The sequence below is a fragment of the Macaca nemestrina genome, chromosome 14, assembly GCF_043159975.1.
Source record: "Macaca nemestrina isolate mMacNem1 chromosome 14, mMacNem.hap1, whole genome shotgun sequence".
Classification (NCBI taxonomy): Eukaryota; Metazoa; Chordata; class Mammalia; order Primates; family Cercopithecidae; genus Macaca; species Macaca nemestrina.
The window spans coordinates 62,004,721-62,023,188 of NC_092138.1; the positions used below are offsets into that span (position 1 = coordinate 62,004,721).

An 18,468-nucleotide genomic window follows, 5' to 3' on the forward strand; every position below is an offset into this window, starting at 1 on the left:
TCAAGTGATTCTCCTGCCTCAGCCTCCTGAGTAACTGGGATTGCAGACGCATGCCACCACGCCTGGCTAATTTTTGTATTTTTAGTAGAGACAGGGTTTCACCATGTTGGCCCACCTGGTCTTGAACTCCTTACCTTGTGATCTGCCCACCTCAGCCTCCCAAAGTGCTGGGATTACAGGCATGAGCCACTGTGCCCGGCTCCAAATGTGTTTTCTATGAGGTAAATAACATGTGCTTCCAGTCCTTTTTTCCCCCAAGGAGTGCCTGACCATCTTGCTCAGGCTGACTTACCGTCATCCTTCAGACCACATTGATACCATGTCCTTCTGGAAAGCATTCTGGTCCCCTCAGCCCCCACCGCTGGCTGAGTTCATGGCCCATTCCGAGTGCTCCCATGGCACCCTGTGCTTCCCATACCAGGCAGTGATGATTACATGCTTCTGCAGTTGCCCTCTCACCAAACTCAGTGCGGCAGTGGGCAGTGAGCACGCAGCTTTTGCACCATTGCATTTTCAGCATGTAGCACATGGCAGGCTCTGGGAGGGTGGATGATCAGAGTGAGTGAGAAACAGAGTATCATGGTCAAAGCAGAAAGTCCCGGGGCAAGTCAGACCTCGGCTCAGATAACCGTACTGTGTTATCGTCTAACTTCGGACAATTTTAACCTTTCTGTGCCTCAGCTGCTGCTTCCGGACACTGAGGATGACAGTAGCATTTACGTGAGGGGTTGTGATGATGACTTCACATGTGTAAAGCTCTGAGCGTCCATAACGTAATGTTGCCTTTTAGCTCTTGCTGTTACTGTGGTGGTGGTACTACCACTGCCACCATTACTGCCACCGTCTCTGTAACTATGACAGGAAGGCTGTGTAGCATAGGGATTAAAGGATTGTGTCAACTCGGGAGTCAGACAGCCTCGGTTTCAATCCCAGTTCCACCATTTACTAGTTTCTGTGGTCCTGAGCAAGTTTGTTAACCTCTCCGTGTCTCAGTTTCCCCACTTGAAAAATGTGGCTATTAGTTGTACCTGACTCAAAGGGATATTATGGAGACTGAATGAGAAAATTAACATAAAGCATTTAGAATAGTTGCTGGCTCCTAGTAGTGTCAATAAGTGTTAACTACTGGGTACTAGAAAGTAGTTATCCAGAACTTCATTAATGAAGTCTGACTTTGATCTTAGCTATGAATTTTACTAGCTTTTCCTGTGTTCACTGAATCCTATGATACACACTTTATAAGCACATTCTGTGTGCTGAATCTGCGATCTTGTGACTATGGCTTATTCTACCTTGACTCAAAACAATGCAGTTTGATTTTTAAAATCCTAGAAAATCATCTTGGTGCCCTATGTTGTCCTGATGGACTGAATGACCTTGAGTAAATCTTCGCCTATAATCTGTGGTTCACAGACGTTATCAGGTGACACCATCTTCCTCATAAACCTTGGTCCTACACACAGGAGATTGTGATTCTATAAGGTACTGATCCTGTCAGCATTGCTAGTTTTCTGTCTCCCAACATAGAGATGAAAATGCCAACCCAGACACAGCCCAGGTCAGAGAGGTGTTATAATGAGGTCATGAATGAGGAGTATAGAAACAAGAGTTCTTTAAATGTCCAGGCTGCTGTTGTCATATAATGTCTTGAGTCTGTTCCTAAGAGTCAGACTATGATTAGATTAGTTTTAACTTGAATTCAGTTCCATGTTTTCTGCCTACCATATTTAAAGGCCTTGTAGGAATCACTTGAACCAAACAATAATTACTCTTTTTACTTTCACTAGTTACCTCTCCTATTCCACACTGTAAGTAGTCACGAGGAAATTATCACTCAGCAAGCAAGGAGATGCAATTCCATTTTGTTTCTTCACCACCAATAAATTTGACCACTAACATGTTAAGCCTCAAATTGTATACATTTAATTTTTCTCTCTGACAGGGCAGACAGTTTACAGAAGAATCAAGACCTGGAATTTGAAAGAAATAGAGAGCGATTTGAATTTTTAAAGGTATGGGCAGGTTCTGGTTCCATTGTTTGGTTTTCTTTGTATGTGGGGTACGAGGGAGAGATGCCAAGAAGATGGGCTGAGTAGAAGTACTTCACGTGTTCATAGTGTTCTTTCCATTTGTCAATCCCAGTGGGGTTCCCAGGCTTTTCACAACATGAGGATTATTCCCCCCGGCTCAGGAATCATCCACCAGGTGAATTTGGAATATTTGGCAAGAGTGGTATTTGATCAGGATGGATATTATTACCCAGACAGCCTCGTGGGCACAGACTCGCACACTACCATGATTGATGGCTTGGGCATTCTTGGTTGGGGTGAGTGTTCTTCCAGGTTTCTATTCCATATATGCTGTTTTGGGGCATGCACTTTAATTCACTTTGATTCTATTACATTTCAGTAACATGAATTTACATGACCACAAGTTTCTGAGAGGTATTTTTGTCAGTTTTGTCACTGGTGTTTTTCCAGTGCCCAGAGAATCACTTTGCACCTAGCAGGCACTCAGTAATTATACTTGGAAGAATGAACAGGAGCAAGGGGTTAGGGACATTTAGCGTACATGAAAATCACCTGGGGTATTAAAAACAGAGGTTCCCAAAGCTTACTCTTCTTTGCATGTGGCACCAAGGGGATTTTGATACAGGTGTTTGGGGGACCATGCTTTGAGAAACACTTGTTTAAAAATTCTATAAAGGAAAATAGAGAAAAAACAACTGTTCTTTATAGGAACATAACTCTGTACCAATTAAACATTGTATCTGGGTTTATTACCTGTTAATGTCACTAAATTTATACCTGAGAGATAGAGTAAGAAGTGATGAAAGCATTTTTCCGGTCATGCTGTTCATTGCAGGTGTCGGTGGTATTGAAGCAGAAGCTGTCATGTTGGGTCAGCCAATCAGTATGGTGCTTCCTCAGGTGATTGGCTATAGGCTGATGGGGAAGCCCCACCCTCTGGTAACATCCACTGACATCGTGCTCACCATTACCAAGGTAACAATATGCAACCTCTTCTGTGGTCTTGGAAAGTCGCAATTGTAGCTTTCCAATGGAGGGAATAAATAATGGAATCTTTTTTGGTTTCCAAGTGCTCTAGCAATGCTAGAAAACCAGGTTGATGATTTTAAAAGGAGATGAGGTAAGGGGAGTATTCTTTGTTAAGTTTAGATAATTATGTTTATTTTCTTCTAGTATTGCTGCATTGATCTTTTTCTTTTTTCTTTTTTTCTTTTTTGAGACAGAGTCTCACTCTGTCGCCCAGTCTGGAGCGCAGTGGCCGCATCTCAGCTCACTGCAAGCTCCGCCTCCTGGGTTTACGCCATTCTCCTGCCTCAGCCTCCCGAGTAGCTGGGACTACAGGCGCCCGCCACCTCGCCCGGCTAGTTTTTTGTATTTTTTTTAGTAGAGACGGGGTTTCACCGTGTTCGCCAGGATGGTCTCGATCTCCTGACCTCGTGATCTGCCCGTCTCGGCCTCCCAAAGTGCTGGGATTACAGGCTTGATCTTTTTTCTTAAAGGAAAAATTTTAAACTGTGAAATAGTTCAATGATACAGAAATTAAGATGGCATTCATATGCCCACCACCTAGATTTAACAGATGATACCATTGTGTCATAGTTGCTTCAGAGCTCTCTGTGTTTTTAAAGAAATAATATGTAATATCTGTGGCTAAAGCCACATTCCCCATTTCTAGAAATAATCACTATCCTGAGGTTGTAAGAATCATTCCCGTGCGTGTGTTTATGCTTTCACTACATGTTTTCCACATGGTTCTTCCTTTTATGCAAATAGCAAGGTAGTTCCATGAATAGAGTTTTACTTTTTAAATTCTCTTCTCTGTATTATAAGTTACATTATTGTAACAGATATGTCATGAAGCTGGAAAGTATTAGGCTTTTTCTGTAGCTGTTAGAGGAGATCATCTTTTTCTGTGATTTACTTGTTTGGTAAAAAGAAGGCCATTTCATTTTGGAAGACGCTTGGAAAAGCAATGGTTTTTAATGTTCACAAACATAATTTTTTCTGCTTTTATAGTTTGGAGGCTGGGGTCTTTTGCATGGACACGCCATTGTTAAAGTGCAAAACACATTTCTGTTTGATTTAATTTTTGTGAAATTTGGAATTGGATTTATTTGAATACCATAGCTTATCACAAATGTCTGTGCACTGTTCTTCAGATGTGGAATACTACAGACTTCCTCACAAAATTTGGCAGAATCCCATATAACCAAAAGAGCCCATCTATGTGGTTGTGACTAGAAACTGGCTTTATGCAGAGCTAAGTCAGTCACTGTGGCCTCATTCCTGGCTGGTGCCTTGTGTGGAAAAGATATGGGGATCTTTTGGTTACATTTGACTTATACTTGTAGCATGAATTTTGTTCATTATGCCTTTGAAAAATTACTTTCTTAACTAGTGCAAGTAGTTATTTAGGTTGAAAGAATTTAATGTGTAACACTTCCAGATGCTTCCAATGATCTCATTAGAGAGGGAAAGAGAATGTTTCTCATTTTGAAATATTTTTCTTAATATCATTTGTATTTTGGGCACACTTTGTCTTTCTTTTTATAAATAAGAACTATTTGACATCATCTTAGATTTATAGGAGAGTTAGTACAAAGAGTACAGAGAATTCCTGTTATCTTTCTCCCAGCTTCCCATAATGTTAACATCTTAAATAACCATGGCACGTTTATCAAAACTAAGAGGTTAACATTGGTGTGGTACTCTTAACTACAGGCTTTACCAGTTTTTTCAGTAATGTCCCTTTTCTGCTCCAGAATTCAATCCAGGATACCATGTTGCATTTAGTTGGCATTGCTTTTTAAGTTTTGAAAGTGATCACAAATGTGTTGGGCTAATGTATTTTTTGGGTTTACTGACAAGACTAGTTTATAAGAAGTGCAAGATGGTAGTTCTGCATTTTGAATGTGGGCCGTCAGATCTCCAACTTTTCTGTTGTTTCTGCTGCTTAGCACCTCCGCCAGGTTGGGGTAGTGGGCAGATTTGTCGAGTTCTTCGGGCCAGGAGTAGCCCAGTTGTCCATTGCTGACCGAGCTACAATTGCTAACATGTGTCCAGAGTACGGAGCAACTGCTGCCTTTTTCCCAGTTGACGAAGTTAGTATCACATACCTGGTGCAAACAGGTAAGTGAAGGGCCCCGAAAGCACAGGACTCTTTGTAAAAGTTTGACGAAACACTGAGAATCTGAGCACTGCCTTCTGCCTCTGCCCAACAGAAGGCACTGGGTTACAGTTACACATTTTTTTTTTTCCTCCATGGAGTCAAAATGGGTTTTTGGGATTTAAGGAGTTAATATGAGATAGAGATGGTATGGCCAATAGAAAGAGCTCAGAGATTACAGAAGCCTGGATATTTATACTGGTCCTCTACTACTAGTTTTTTTGAAATTAAACAAGTGATCTTAGTAATGGTTACTGTTGTCTGTTGGGTACTTGCTGTGTACCAGGCACCTGGTATGTATTTGCTGTCAACCTCTTTACAAATCTGTACGGTAGGTTGATTGACAAGTTAATTAACATTAGAGAAAACTGAGGATCAGAGAAGTGTTCATCCCCAAGGCTAATAAATAGCAGAGTCAGAAGCCAACCCTGCAACTGCCTGGCTCCAAACAGGAACAGCACTCTGCAACACCCCTCTCAGGGATGTCCGAAAAATGAAACGAGGCCAGGCATGGTAGCTCACTCCTGTCATCCCACCACTTTCGGAGGCCAAGACAGGCAGATCACCTGAGGTCAGGAGTTCGAGACCAGCCTGGCCAACATGGTGAAACTCCCGGGAGGCGGAGGTTGTGGTGAGCTGATCTCGCACCACTGCACTCCAGCCTAGGCAACAGAGAAAGACTGTCTCAAAAAAAAAAAAAGAAAGAAAGAAAGAAAAGAAATGAGAGGCTGCTTATGAAGGCATTTTAAATCATTGACAGATCTTTAACTCTGTATTTTTAGAAATTTGACTTTTAACTTTGAGAAAGCTTTAAAATGTGTTTCTCGTTTTAAAAACATTAACTCTTCATTCAGTCATTCATTTAGCAAATTATCAATATCTGGTCTAGTTCCCAAAGATATGGCAGTGAACAAGATTATAAAATAAAGTCCCTGCCATCAGGTAGCTTACTTTCTAGTGAGGGGGGAGGACAGTGAACAAGTGAACAAATGTGTAAGTGTGATGTGATAATGAAAAAGAAAGGGGAGGTGGCTGAAGTACTCCAGAGGTGCTTCCGCAGATGTCTGGATGAAGTGAAGGGACAGCCACTGGAAGGGTTTCATGAGAATCTTTCAGACTCCAAATAAATCTTAGTCTTCTCCCATAAACTGAGGAAATTCCTCTAGAAATAGCAAAGATTGTGATGAAAAAGTTTATTTAAAAAAAGTTTTTATTAAATATAAAAATAAATTGAAATTGATTAATACATCTTTGTTCCCCCAAAGGATTTTAAGTGAAAAAGATAAAGAACTAAAAGAACGGAATAAATAATTGAGGGAATCAACCTAAAGAAGAGAAGGGATAGTGTGCTGGATAGAGGGGCAAAAGCTGTGAGATGGATCTAGAGGGAAGGTTAACTGGTTAGTTCCCGTGGTGCTGCAGGTGGCCATTATACTTCTTGGTGATCCAGTGCCAAATTTGTAACATCTATTAAATTGAGACAAACATATTGCTTCAGAAGAGTGTAGCCCTTTCTCACAGTAAACCCTAAGAGACATTTCTCCTGTTCATCTTCATGAAGAGCATGGCATGGGGTGTAGTGAACAGCGGGCTCAACAACAGGTCAGGATACAAATACATTAGTGAAGCTCATACAGCTGTCTTTTATGAGGCCTGTGCTGAGAGCTAATGACGTTTACAATTCAGCTAAAACAAGCAGACAAACAAAAAATTCTGATCAGTGGTAGGCCAAAGGATCAAACCTTCTGTTTCTAACCATCAGAGAAATTGTGGACGGCATGTCCGTTGGTCATACTTCATGAGTATTATCTCCTACACCGGGATCTTGATAAGAGTTAAATAGCAAAGGGCTCAAGGTCATATTCCTGGTGATGCAGCATCATGAGTTAAGACTTTGAACTTCTGGGTCAAGCTCAGGTTTGGATTTTAGTTCTGCCGTTTACTGGCTGTGTTACATGAGAAGGTTACTTAGGGAGTCTTCTTGAGCCACCATTTCCTCATCTATAAATGGGAATAATCATTGTATCATAAGACTATGATAAAGGATTAGAGATTGAGGTAATACATTTAAAAGGTTTAGGGCACAGTGCCCAGAAAGTGCTCAGTAGCCAGTGGTTTCGGGTGGGGTTGGGATGGGTTTTAATTTTAACAGTAAAATCATGTGGAATGCTGAGTCTTTGTGGCCAGTTGAAGGCAAATGCATAGGCATGCTTTCACAATTAGCTCAGGCGTAAGATTCTCTTAATTAAAGGCTATACCCAAAAAGAAGGGGGTTATCTATAGATAGAACCAGAATATTTTTCAGAAAACAGTCACTTTGATAGGAACAGCACATTCATTAATGGCCCCTAATAAAAAGCAGCATCAGGGGGAGAGTTAAACCATTAGCGTGGAAGCCGAAAAATCGACAGAGCTGTTGGTGTGCGTGTAAGTGCAGCATATGTTGCATACTTACATAATTGCTGATGCAAGTATCAGTTTATAAACTTCAACCAGGAAATACTAACCTATGTTACTTGTTACTCCTTAAAATGCCTTTTAGGTCGTGATGAAGAAAAAGTAAAGTACATTAAAAAATATCTTCAGGCTGTAGGAATGTTTCGAGATTTCAATGACCCTTCTCAAGACCCAGACTTCACCCAGGTATGAGAGTACCTTCCACTGCGCATGTATTTCCTCTTCCACAAGCCTGCGATTTTAGTTGTGTTTTTTCTTGGGGGAATACACTGGTAAGAAATTAGTCACTGCCAAGGCATTACAAGAGAACGGACTGTTAAAAGGTTGAAAAACCAAAAGGATAAGGAAATTGTAAACATAACAGAATAATATAACTTCTTACATTCCTACTGGCTTAATCATTGTAAGTTAAGTGTCCCCCCCTATTTGAACTATTGATTCATGCCTCTTAATGTGGAAGACCACTGAAAGACTGCTAAAGGAATAAAAATGATACAATGGACTTTGGGGACTCAGGGGAAAGGGTGGGAGGGAGGTGAAGGATAAAAGATTACACATTGGGTACGATGTACACTGCTCAGGTGATGGATGCACCAAAATCTCAGAAATCACCACTAAAGAACTTATTCATGTAACCAAACACCACCTGTTCCTCAAAAATCTATTGAAATATAAAGAAAAATGAAAAGATTTCACTAGTGGAACAAGAGCTGTTTAAAGGCTAAACCATCATTATTATAGACCTAGAAAGAAGTGAAGGTACAAACATGTCAGTAAACTGAATCCACATTTTTCTAGACCACAAGGTAAACTAGACCTGCGACCCTTGTTTGGTTTCTTATTACACTGAGGAAAGGAAATATTCAATTAGACTAAGGCCCATTTCCTGGCGTTGATAACTTAATGGCTGCATCCCTCCCAAATCACCTTAGAAGTGTAATGGTTTATGTATGATTTCAATAGATAACCCACCTTCAACCTAACTTAGCCATACAAAGCGCGATGAGCTGCCTCCAAGGATGGGTGAGTGGAGGACACTGGGCCTCTGCAGCACCCACCCTGTTCTTTCTGAGAGATGGCAAGGCTGCCTGCCTGTCTCCTGCTACTTAAGTGCCCATCATGATCTTGTGAAATTAATCGCTTAAGATTAATTAAGAGAATTAAGAGAAACATTGGCTTCCTTGTTTTTGAATGTGGTAGTTTATTTGCTTATTTTTATGGTTGTGATGTTTTAAATTTTCTGGCATGCTTTGGATTTCCTCTTTGTGGGTATAATGTAAATTCTGTAATTTCTTTTCTTTGGGGTCAACAGGTTGTGGAATTAGATTTGAAAACAGTAGTGCCTTGCTGTAGTGGACCCAAAAGGCCTCAGGACAAAGTTGCTGTGTCCGACATGAAAAAGGATTTTGAGAGCTGCCTTGGAGCCAAGGTAGGGGCCTGTGGGAAGAGGTTGAATCCTCTCGACTCTACCCCGGTTACTCAGTGTCCAGGCTTTCATCCCACTTGACATGAATCTTCCTACAGCCTGACGCTTGAGGGTGTTTATTCTCCCTTCTGAAGTCCTTAATGACTTCCTCCATTAGTCACGAGCCAAGCAGCAAGAGCCATCATAAACACAACTCAACCCACCTTTTTAAGCACGTCTGCTTTTCGCAGGACCCTCACCACACTGTTTACTCACCCAAGATTTTCTAACTGTTGTACCTTTCTGCATGCCCCTCCCTGCCTGAAAGTCTCTTCTCCAACTCATTATATTCTGTTTTGTGAACTCCATAAAACTTTGTTCAGATACCAGCTACTCTGCATTGGGTTCTCAGAATCTCATAGCAGAAAGTCACCTTTCCTTATTGGACACTTCATGGTGCTTGGTCTGAAATACTTTGATAGCGTTCCATATTCTTTAACTTACATTGTTGGTATTTTATTTGCATGTATGATTTCTGTTACTAGACTGTACCTTTGAGAACAGGATTTGTGTCTGAATCACCTTGGGAGCCCACAAGGTACCTAGCACAGTATCTCATATGCAGTAGATTTTCAATGAACATTTCCCAAAGGAATGATTAAGATGTATGATGGATTTTATCTGTGAGACACCAGTATTATGCCAAATATTCAGTTGTACTTTGTTTGCACTGTTGATCATGATTAGTTGAATCTGGTCAAAATAGCACCTTTTTCTAAATTTCCGTAAGGTTAGAATCCATAGTCTTAATCAGTCCCTATCCATTAAACTGTACAATAATGTCATTGAGTTCAATTTAGACTAACTTTAAATTTGTAGTTTTAGCATTTACATTTTTGAGGTGGGAAGGAAGTAATTGTTACTAATTTCAGTGCAGAGTAAGACTCAGATATCATGACTGCTTTTCGTAAAGATTTAAAACGAGTAATTTTTCTGTAGTATTTCAGAGTTTACTTGCAGAATTGGCCTTTAAAATTATACTTACCAAAGTATTCCTTCTTCTAATGTGAGAACCATTGACTATATGTATGTTTTTTCCTCTAGCCAGATATATGTGTATCTTATATAAACATATTCCTATATAATATATATTTTTTCTTCTTTTAGCAAGGATTTAAAGGATTCCAAGTGGCTCCCGAACATCATAATGACCATAAGACCTTTATCTATGATAACACTGAATTCACCCTTGCTCATGGTTCTGTGGTCATTGCGGCCATTACTAGCTGCACAAACACCAGTAATCCATCTGTGATGTTAGGGGCAGGTAAGTGCATTTGACTCCATCCTCATGGTCATCATACACATGTGTAGGTGGAAATAGCCCAAGACAGGGCCCTGGGCCTTAGCGGAGTTCTGTGTGTAGTTCCCTGAACCTCATCTTTTCCAGATACAGATATTTATTGGCCCATAAATATCTACACAATAAATAGTGTCCAAAGCAAAGTTTCTAAAATAGAATGCACACTGCATAATAGTCTGTCTTGAGAATTAACACAGAAAATAAATAGAGGAAAGCAAAGGAAGCTAGATTTCTGGGAAAGCCTACATTCTCATGTCAGACTTTGGAAGAAAAATAAAGCGTTATCACAGACTTTGTTCTCCGTGAAAGCCCTGAGCAGCAGGATTGAGTTCTGACTTGAATGCTGGGAGGTGTTTCTGAATGAGGCACAGGGCACTGGCTGATAAAACCTGGGGCAGCTGACCTGTTTTACAATTCTGATTAAGTTGTTAATATTTATATACGCGGTTTCCCTACTATAAGGTCTCTTTAGTTTCAAAGTTTTTGGTCATCCCTAAAGCTTCTCTTATATCCATCCACAGACCAGACAGTGTCAACAGTTCCTTTTTATGAAGCAGACACAGGCATTAGGAAAACCTTCTTTGCCTGGTCCATGTATTGCCACCTAAGCTTTCCCTGTCTGGTCTGGAGCAAACCAGTCTTCTGTGGACAAGTCACCAGCTTGTCTGTGGCTTTTTGTCCCCTCATGCCCCCACCCCCACTGCTCATGTTTTTGTTACTTCTGTGATACTTCCTAAGACAGAGCACCCGGTGTTCCAGTAGCAGTCTCTGTATCTGCCAAAGTCCAGCAGATCTTCCACTTCAAGATATATCTAAACATTCGATTTTTACTTCTCGGCTGACTGTTCCTTGCCAGCCAGCACACAGTTGATATAGTTACAAAAAGGGCTCCTTCAATTATGATTTTCATCCAAATCAAACATAATTAGAAAGATCATTTTCCCTCTAAAAAAATTAAAAACTCATTTTGTAATATATTCCTAAATGGTTTTAGATTTATCTCTTTTAAAAAAAAAATAAGCAAATCTCTTTCTTCATTTCCTTGCCTAGTTTTGAGTTTACTGCATACATCTAAATGACCGTTGGCCAGGGAACCTTTAGATTTCTGTTTGGCAGCAAAAACAGCAGATAGTGCCAACAGGAAGGGAGCATGGTCAGGTGGTGGCAGGAAATGCAGACTGAAGAAAATCAGGCTCTTTTCTGAAGTGTGCCTGGCACCTAAGCAGGCAGCCACCCACACTGCATCTGTGTTTACCATTTCACAGGATTGTTAGCAAAGAAAGCTGTGGATGCTGGCCTGAACGTGATGCCTTACATCAAAACTAGCCTGTCTCCTGGGAGCGGCGTGGTCACCTACTACCTACAAGAAAGCGGAGTCATGCCTTACCTGTCTCAGCTTGGGTGAGGGAGAGTTTTCTTTTGCACCATTGCTTTTGTTGAATTTTATCCCTCATGTATCTTGCTGTGTCACCTTGTAACAGATGTGAGATTATCTGATATCTAATTGCAGAGTCATTTATCAGATGATAGTTAGACTTAAACCCTTACATTCCATCTAAAGAGGTAAGTGCCCTAGAGGGATGGACTTTGCAGGACTGGCAGTTGCTTTGGGTGAATCAGTGAATGAGTGGAGAGTGAATGTGAAGGCGAGGACATTACTGCACACTACTGTTGACTTTATAAACACTGGACACTTAGGCTACACTAACTTAATTTAAAAAACAGTTTCTTTCTTCAATAGTGTTAACCGTTGCTTACTTTTATTTTACAAACTTTAAGTTTATTGAAACTCTTGACTCTTATAACACTTAGCTTAAAACAAACATATCATATAGCTGTTCCACAATATTTTCTTTGTATCTTTATTTCATAAGGTTTTTTCTGTTTTTGAAGTTTTTATTTTTTTACTTTTTAAACTTTTTTGTTAAAAACCAAGACAGGCTGGACCCAGTAGCTCACACCTATAATATCAGTGCTTTGAGACGCCAAGGCAAGAGGATTGCTTCAAGCCAGGAGTTTGAAACCAGCCAGGACAACATAGTGAGACCCCTGTTTCTACAAAAAAAAATTTTAAACAATTAGCCAGGCATGGTGGTACATGCCTGTAGTCCTAGCTACTCAGGAGGCTGAGGCTGCAGGATGGCTTGAGTCCAGAGTTTGAGGTTGCAGTGAGCTATGATCATGCCACTGTACTCCAGTTTGGGTGACAGCAAGACCCTGTCTCAAAAAAAAAAAAAAACACCACGACAACAAAAAAAAACCCTAAGAGATAAACACACACTTTAGGCCTACACAGGGTCAGGATCGTCAGTGTTACTGTCTTCTACCTCCACATCTGTCCCACTGGAAGGTCTTCAGGGGCAATAGCATCCATGGAGCTGTCATCTCCTAAGATAATAATGCCTTCTGGAATACTTCCTGAGGCTGTTTTACACTTAACTGTTTTTTTTTTTTTTTAAAAAAGAGTACACTCTAAAAGAACTATAAAACGTCAGCATGAGTTTGTTTATACTAGCATCATCATAAACAAGAAATGCCTTGCGCCGTGACATCACGATGGCCACAACATCACTAGGTGATAGGAATTTGTCAGCTCCGTTGTGTATATGTGGTCTGTCACTAACTGAAACATCATTGTGCAGTGCGTGAACGTATTCATTGCCAAATACGCTTTCTCCAATTTCCATATTATTCCTGACTTATATTTTATTCATGTGCCTCATAAAATTCAAATCTCCTTGGGATTATACAATAACAGTAGTTAAGATATTAAATGGCATATATGATTTCAACTCTTAAAATTGTTGTTTATTCAATTTGATTCCTTTTTATAAGTAAAAAATATGAATAGTTTTCTTATGCTATATGATATATCAGAATGCTCTCAAGAATGAAACTTTTAGAAATAGCACTATACTGAACTTTGTTCATGCACTGCAATTCCTTTTTGAAGAGTGGTCTCTGGAAACTGTGGCCAGCAGAAAGGCTCACTGAAAGTTATTCTTTTTTTTTGTGCTTCTCCCTTGGTGTCTAGGTTTGACGTGGTGGGCTATGGCTGCATGACCTGCATTGGCAACAGTGGGCCTTTACCTGAACCTGTGGTAGAAGCCATCACACAGGTAATTGCAGAGGTGCCTGTAGGTCTTCAGAGCAGTTGTTTCTTTTCATGTAATTTGACAAAAATGCTGGTATTTTCAGGAAGGTCCATGGAAGCAGGGGATGTGGTTTAGAGTGTGGTCTTTTGAGTTTAGCTAAAATTACTAGCTGGATAACCTTGGGCAAGTTAATTAGCCTATCTGTGCCTGGGTTTTCACAACTGTATATTGGAGATGATAATGGTATCTATTTTATAGAGTTGTGAGAATTAAGATGATGATAAACATAAGTCACTTAGTGCAGTGTCTGGCACTCCAGTAACTGCTCAGTACTTGCTGGTTTTGACTACAAAGAGCTCTACAGCTGTTTGTATTGGGTTAGTGCAACAGTAACTGTGATTTTGCCATTTCAGTGATGAAGGCCACAATTACTTTTGCACCAACTTGGATAATTTGAAAATTGGTTCAAAGTGAGACAAGTCTCCACACAAATGAATCTGAACTAAATTGTTTTGGCTTGATTTTTGTCCCAAAAATGCTGAACCTTGAAAAATATTATTTGGTTTGCTTTGCATTAATTATAGAATCTATGTAAGTCATTGTGACTTCCTTTAGCTATCAACTGTTAGGTCTTTCCCACCTGTTCTTGGGCCCCAGACAGCAATAACTAGTATGTTGCCTTCTAACTACCTGGTATTTTCTCGTGAGCAGAAATCAATAAACATGTCTCTGCTTCCTTTGACCCAGAGTATCTCCCACGGGGACACCCGATGTACCCTTTTCCCCTCTAGTGGGAGAGAACCAAGTGAAAGGGCAGCTTAAAGGACTATCCTTGCGATGTGGAAACTCTTGCAAATGGTCTGAGACAAGAAGCCTAGTCAGTCTCTTTTAATGACCTGATTTTTCTCTTGCCTTACACAGGGAGACCTTGTCGCTGTTGGAGTACTATCTGGGAACAGGAATTTTGAAGGTCGAGTGCACCCCAACACCCGGGCCAACTATTTAGCTTCTCCCCCCTTAGTAATAGCATACGCAATTGCTGGGACCATCAGAATTGACTTTGAGAAAGAACCACTGGGTAAGATTTTGTTTGCACAGCTATAATTTTTTTCCAGTGAATTCAGAAATATTACTGGAAGAAAGTTGCCGCTTTCCTTAATAAGAAATGAAGCATAGAACCTCCAGGGAGAAGACAAAGAAGAGAATCATTTCTTTATTCCCCAGTATACAGCTAAGACTTAACTGCAGTAGTTAAAACAAGAATCTACTGAGGGTCAAGGATGACGAAAGGAAAGTAGGTGCCAAAAGGAATAGACATCTTGCCATTCTGGTTTCTTCTGTAGTTCCTCCCTTTCCAGCTCTCACTTTAATTATAGGCGTTGTTTAATATATACTCTGTAGAAACATACTGCAGATATTTCAACTTCTCAGAATTCCAAAGAAATGATACAATATCTCCTTTCCTCAGATCAGCTTGCTTGCTCTGCCTGCCTCAATCTATTCTAAGCCAAATAGATAATATGAAAACAATGTCCCTGAAATCGTAACTTTAGACGTACAGTTGATCTTCATTATTTGTGAGTTCTATACTTGCAGATTTGCCTAGTCACTAAAATGTATTTTAACCCCCAAATCAATACTTGTAGTATGTTCACGGTCATTCACAGATCAGCATAAAGGGGTGAAAACTTTATATCACTGAACACACGTGTTCTATGCTGAGATCAGACAAGGTGTCACTCTGACTTCTTGTTTCAGCTCTCATGTGATATATAAGGATCCTTTGCTCAGTCTACTTAATGCCGTGCTTTTTGCATTTTTGTGCTTTTTGTGGTGATTTCGCTGTTCAAAATGGTCGTTGAGCGTAGCCCTGAAGTGCTGTCTGGCGTTCTTAAGCACAAGCTGACTGTGATGTGCATTGTGTTTAGATAGGCTTCATTCAGAAGAGTTATAGTGCTTTCGGCTGGAAGTTCAATGTTAGTGAGTCAACAGTTTCTATTAAATAAGGTGAATAAGGTGAATAATAAGCCTCACATGATGCAAGGTTATGTATTGATTGGTGACCAGAGGCTCCCAGGAACCTAATCCTGTATTTCGTCCAGTGGCAATGATTCAGTATCCAGTCATTCAGCATTCACACAGGCTTCATAGAACATAACTACCAAGGAGAACGAGGCTTGACTCTGTATAATCATGAAAATTGCATATTAGAAAGTTTTCTCATTAATAAACAATTTTTCCCCAGGAGTAAATGCAAAGGGACAGAAGGTATTTCTGAAAGATATCTGGCCGACTAGAGATGAGATCCAGGCAGTGGAGCGTCAGTATGTCATCCCGGGGATGTTTAAGGAAGTCTATCAGAAAATAGAGGTGAGGTCCTACACTGCCCTCCCCACGCCGAGGATCTGAGGAAAAGCTGCTCCCTTTGTGTCCTGTCTGCAGACCTCAAGGCTAATGGGAGTATCAACTATATAAAGTAACATTTATTTCTTCAGATAACTGGGGAGGGGGTTCTCCGTCATTTTTCTTCTGTGACTCGCATTTTTACAAACCCCACCTCCCCTAAATGTTCCCGGATTTGGACAAGTCAGTGACAGCCTAGAGAAGAAAGGCCTCAGGTTCAGCTCTCCAAAACCCCACCCCTGTCTCGGACACCCTGGGGTGTGTGTCAGCTGTGGCGAGGAGCCCTGGTGGTCTCTATATTGTGTCACTAAGTGGAGTCCATTGGTTGAATGCACCTCTCAGAATGCATTTTTGCACACTTAAAAAAAATTAAGGCCACTCAATAAGTACCAAGCTACTAAAATCAAACTTTCCGTACATTTTACAAATAGGAGGCAATGTATTGGGCTCAGCATTATATTCTGAGACTCTTGGATATTATTCCTTTCCCCGCCTTCTGCATTCAGCTGACCCAAGGGCTTCTGACTGCAGCTGGTGGTTTAAATGAGAGTAGAACTGTCTGTGGGAAAGGGTGATGTGGGTGTGATGTTCACACACTGCACCCTCCACAAGGTGCTCCGTGGGAGATGGTGTTAGGGAGCTTGGCAGGCATTGTGCTAAATGCATTCCTCCAAAGGCCGAGTTAATGGACCTGTGGACAGAATTCAAACCAATTTTAATGCATAGCAGCTGTCATTTGCTACCCAGTGTCTGTGTGACCTGGAAGGCCACTTCCCAAAACAGTCAGAGAGTAATTTCCCCTTTGGTACAATCTAGATTATTATGATTTCATAAGTTATTGATAAGCATATGCATTAGTTATCTATTGCTATGCGACAAATTACCCCAAAATATAGAGTTGAAACAACAAACATATTGTCTTCCAGTTTCTGTGCATCAAGAATCCAGGCACAGCTTCACTGTGTACTTTCACAGGGTTCCAATAGTTGTCATCTGGGGCTGCAGTCTCTGGAGAAGGGTCCTCTTAGGCTCACTCATGTGGCTATTGGCAGGATTAAGTTTCTCAAGGGCTGTTGCACCGAGGTCCTCCATTTCTCACTGGCTGTTCACTAGAAGCCTCCCTCAGCAACTTGCTATGAGGGTCTCTTCACAGCTCACATGGTAGCTGGCTTCCATCAGAGCAAGAGAGACAGAAGGCAGGTCTCAGTAACCTAATCTAGGAGGTAGTCACTAGCTTCAGTCCACACTCAACAGGAGGGGGTCAACAAAGGATGTGAATCCCGGGAGGCAGGATCCCTCCTGCCATCCCAGAGGCTGCCTAACACAGTGCATATGTATGTTGTTGTTTGTTTTTCAGAGACCAGGTCTCACTTTGTCATCTAGGCTGGAGTGCAGTAGTGTGATCATAGCTCACTGCCACCTCAAATTCCTGAGCTCAAGCAATCCTCCCATCTCAGCCTCCCGAGTAGCTCGGACTAAAGGCGCATGCCACCACACCCAATATTTTTTTAGAATTTTTGTAGAGACATGGTTTTGCCATGTTGCCCAGGCTGGTCTTGAACTCCTGGCCTCAAGCCATCCTCCCACCTCAGCCTCCCTAAGTACTGGGATTAGTAGATGTGAGCTACCACACCCAGCCCACAGTATCTATGGATTTTTAAGTTACTTAGTGTGACACACTATTAGTATAAAGGAACTCTTGTGTGTGGCTATTAAGAATAAAAATGGTTTTTAGTGTACCTTTTAGCTTGAATGTATATTTTGTGTTTGCATATTAAATTTTCTCTAGAATGGGATGTGATTAGATCTGCCTTTCTTTTCTTTTTTAAGACTGTGAATGAAAGCTGGAATGCCTTAGCAACCCCATCAGATAAGCTGTTTTTCTGGAATTCCAAATCTACATATATCAAATCACCACCATTCTTTGAAAACCTGGTATGGCTTTTTATTTTTTAACAAAATGAATTCTTTGAAGGATTTCTTTCCTAATCATATCTACTTTATTACCCCATACTCTTGCTTTGACTACCCATTTTATTAAAACCTTTGCAAACCCAAGCAGATATTGGCAGGGAAAGTGTGGGAGGCTGGGATATTTGGCTACCGTGGGCCTACAGTTTCTCTATGCAGGGGTTCTGCGTGGATGTATGCAGGCACCCTGGTGATCACCTGGACTTAAACCTAGTAGAGTCTGAGGGACTGTTCCAGGAGAACATCCCCACTGCCCACCATAGTGAACCTTATACCCATAAAAACCAGGGACATTGTCCCTGAAACTGATGATCTAGAAGTTTATGCCCTCCTGGTGGGTCACTGTGGGAAGGGGATGCCGTAGAAGTCAGGATTCCAGTTGTCCTCAGGATCTGAGGAGTTCTAGGGATGTGAAGAGAGAGAATGTCATTTGCAGCTGCATTACTGTTGCTTTTGAGGGGATATTGCCAGTACTTGACCTTTTCTTCAAGATTGAGATATGAATGTTTTGAGTAAATTCACCTTACTTTTCTTAGCATCTTTGATAAAAACTAGAACACTAGAGTTTTCTGTGCATT

At 40.9% G+C, this 18,468-nt stretch overlaps 1 protein-coding gene across 5 annotated transcripts in view; it reads left to right on the forward strand.

The window, feature by feature from the left end:
* The window catches only part of LOC105485636 (aconitase 1), a 109,709-nt gene that overhangs the window by 32,369 nt on the left and 58,872 nt on the right, over window positions 1-18,468 (forward strand). For all 5 annotated transcript variants that reach the window (XR_011612671.1, XR_011612672.1, XR_011612673.1 and 2 more), the window contains exons 5-16: window positions 1,943-2,012; window positions 2,143-2,326; window positions 2,866-3,005; window positions 4,988-5,159; window positions 7,739-7,839; window positions 8,966-9,082; window positions 10,226-10,385; window positions 11,687-11,822; window positions 13,456-13,540; window positions 14,438-14,594; window positions 15,762-15,886; window positions 17,750-17,854. Coding sequence is in view for 2 of the 5 variants with exons in the window: in XM_011747961.2 (XP_011746263.2) it covers window positions 1,943-2,012; window positions 2,143-2,326; window positions 2,866-3,005; window positions 4,988-5,159; window positions 7,739-7,839; window positions 8,966-9,082; window positions 10,226-10,385; window positions 11,687-11,822; window positions 13,456-13,540; window positions 14,438-14,594; window positions 15,762-15,886; window positions 17,750-17,854 (1,552 nt within the window). In the remaining 3 variants the exon portion in view is untranslated. The remainder of the gene's footprint in view (window positions 1-1,942; window positions 2,013-2,142; window positions 2,327-2,865; window positions 3,006-4,987; window positions 5,160-7,738; window positions 7,840-8,965; window positions 9,083-10,225; window positions 10,386-11,686; window positions 11,823-13,455; window positions 13,541-14,437; window positions 14,595-15,761; window positions 15,887-17,749; window positions 17,855-18,468) is intronic.